This window comes from Carlito syrichta, unplaced genomic scaffold, assembly GCF_000164805.1.
Source record: "Carlito syrichta isolate Samal-C Ts95f unplaced genomic scaffold, Tarsius_syrichta-2.0.1 Scaffold301609, whole genome shotgun sequence".
Taxonomy (NCBI): domain Eukaryota; kingdom Metazoa; phylum Chordata; class Mammalia; order Primates; family Tarsiidae; genus Carlito; species Carlito syrichta.
In genome coordinates this window covers 351,995-353,499 of record NW_007245705.1, presented here as the reverse complement: position 1 = coordinate 353,499, position 1,505 = coordinate 351,995, and the positions used below count along the sequence as shown (strand labels likewise).

The 1,505-nt window shown below is 50.1% G+C and overlaps 1 protein-coding gene across 1 annotated transcript in view; it reads left to right on the top strand.

The window, feature by feature from the left end:
• The first annotated feature begins 1,002 nt into the window (after positions 1 to 1,002).
• MGAT4D (MGAT4 family member D) overlaps positions 1,003 to 1,505 on the top strand; it is a 58,295-nt gene continuing 57,792 nt past the window's right edge. The window contains exon 1 of the mRNA XM_008054909.1: positions 1,003 to 1,096. Within this exon, the coding sequence (XP_008053100.1) occupies positions 1,003 to 1,096 (94 nt within the window). The remainder of the gene's footprint in view (positions 1,097 to 1,505) is intronic.

Genomic DNA, 1,505 nt, shown 5'->3' with positions numbered 1-1,505 from the left:
AGAGGTTACTACCCAATTAAATGGTAACAAGACTGGAAAGTCCCCCCAAACTCCTCCTCCCTTTGTGTAAAAACATAAAAGATATCTGCTTAAAGAAGTCAGGGCCTCTGGGTGTACTCCGCTGCGTCGGTTGTCAACAGAGGTCCAGACTCGAGCTTGCAAATAAAGACCCTCTTGAACTTTCGTCAGAATTGGCTCTTGGTGGTCTCTCGGATTGAACATTCGGCCACTACAGAACAAAATTACGAACTTCTTAGCAACTTGGATGGATTTCAAGTATCATACTCAGTGATCTATCACAGACACAAAGACCAAAAAGCCACATGTTCTCATTCATGAGCGGGCCCTGAGCATTTACCAAAATACTGTAAGAAAGAGACTGGCTGTAGTCAGAAACTGGGGAAGGAAAGGCGGGGCATATAACATCAAAAGGATGTCTGATCTCAAGCAGGGCGAAGTGGGGACCAAAGGGAGGTCCAAACGTTACCTCGATGATGACTACTTGTATACCTAAAATCCTGAATTGCACCCTACATCTTTAAAATAACAAAAGTATTTTTTAAAACTTTTTTATTTTTAAAAAGGAGAAAACAGAGGGGAGAACCCAAAAGGTTCTCATATCAAGGAGGCCAAAGAGAGCCTTGTCCTGCTGATGTTCTCCTGTGTGTCCCAACCTTGGGGAAAAGTCGGATGTCCCACTACGGGAAAGGAAACTCATAGTTACTGATCACCCCCCACCACGTGCCAGGCGGGGGGGGGGGGGCGCATTCCTGGAGTTTAACCGTTAACTCCCTGCAGGCCTAGCAAGCGGCTTATTGTGAGCCGGACGTTAGCACAGGAAGCAAAGGGTGCCGAAGCTCTGCGGGAAGGGGACTGCCCAGCGCCCGGTGTGGGAGGGGGCGCAGGGGCGCACGTGCGAGGGCGCGGGCTCCGCGCGCTCAGCCCGCCTATCCCGGGTGCCGCCGCCGCCACGCCGCCCTCCCGCTGCGCTTGGCCGGCGCCATGAGGCCCAAGCATGTGAACTTGTGGATGGCCCTGGTCGCCGCCGTGCTCTTCAGCTTCTCCTGTTTCAGTATCATCAAGCTGATTCGAACCAGTAAGCGGTGGGCGACTCCTCCCGCGTCCAGGAAGGCGGGCGAGGCGGGGGAGCGGGGACGCGGGGGGGGGGGGAGCCTTGGTGTACCCCGCAATTTTGGGATAAGAAATATGGTTAATGAAGTGAAACCCCGGCGGTCTCTCGGACCAAGAGTAGTGATGTCAGCATATTGTTAAAATTGTTTTTATTTTATTATTAGCTATTGCTAATCTCTTACTGTGCCTGATTTATAAGTTAAACTTTATCAAAGGTAAGTATGTACAGGGGAAAATATATAGTATACCTAGGGATTTGGTACTATTCATAGTTTTCAGATATCCACTAGGGGTCTTGGATCTTATTCCCCCCCAGATAAAGGGGAGACTACTGTACCCAAAGTGGTTGTATTAAGGAGGTGAGCCCTTTAACA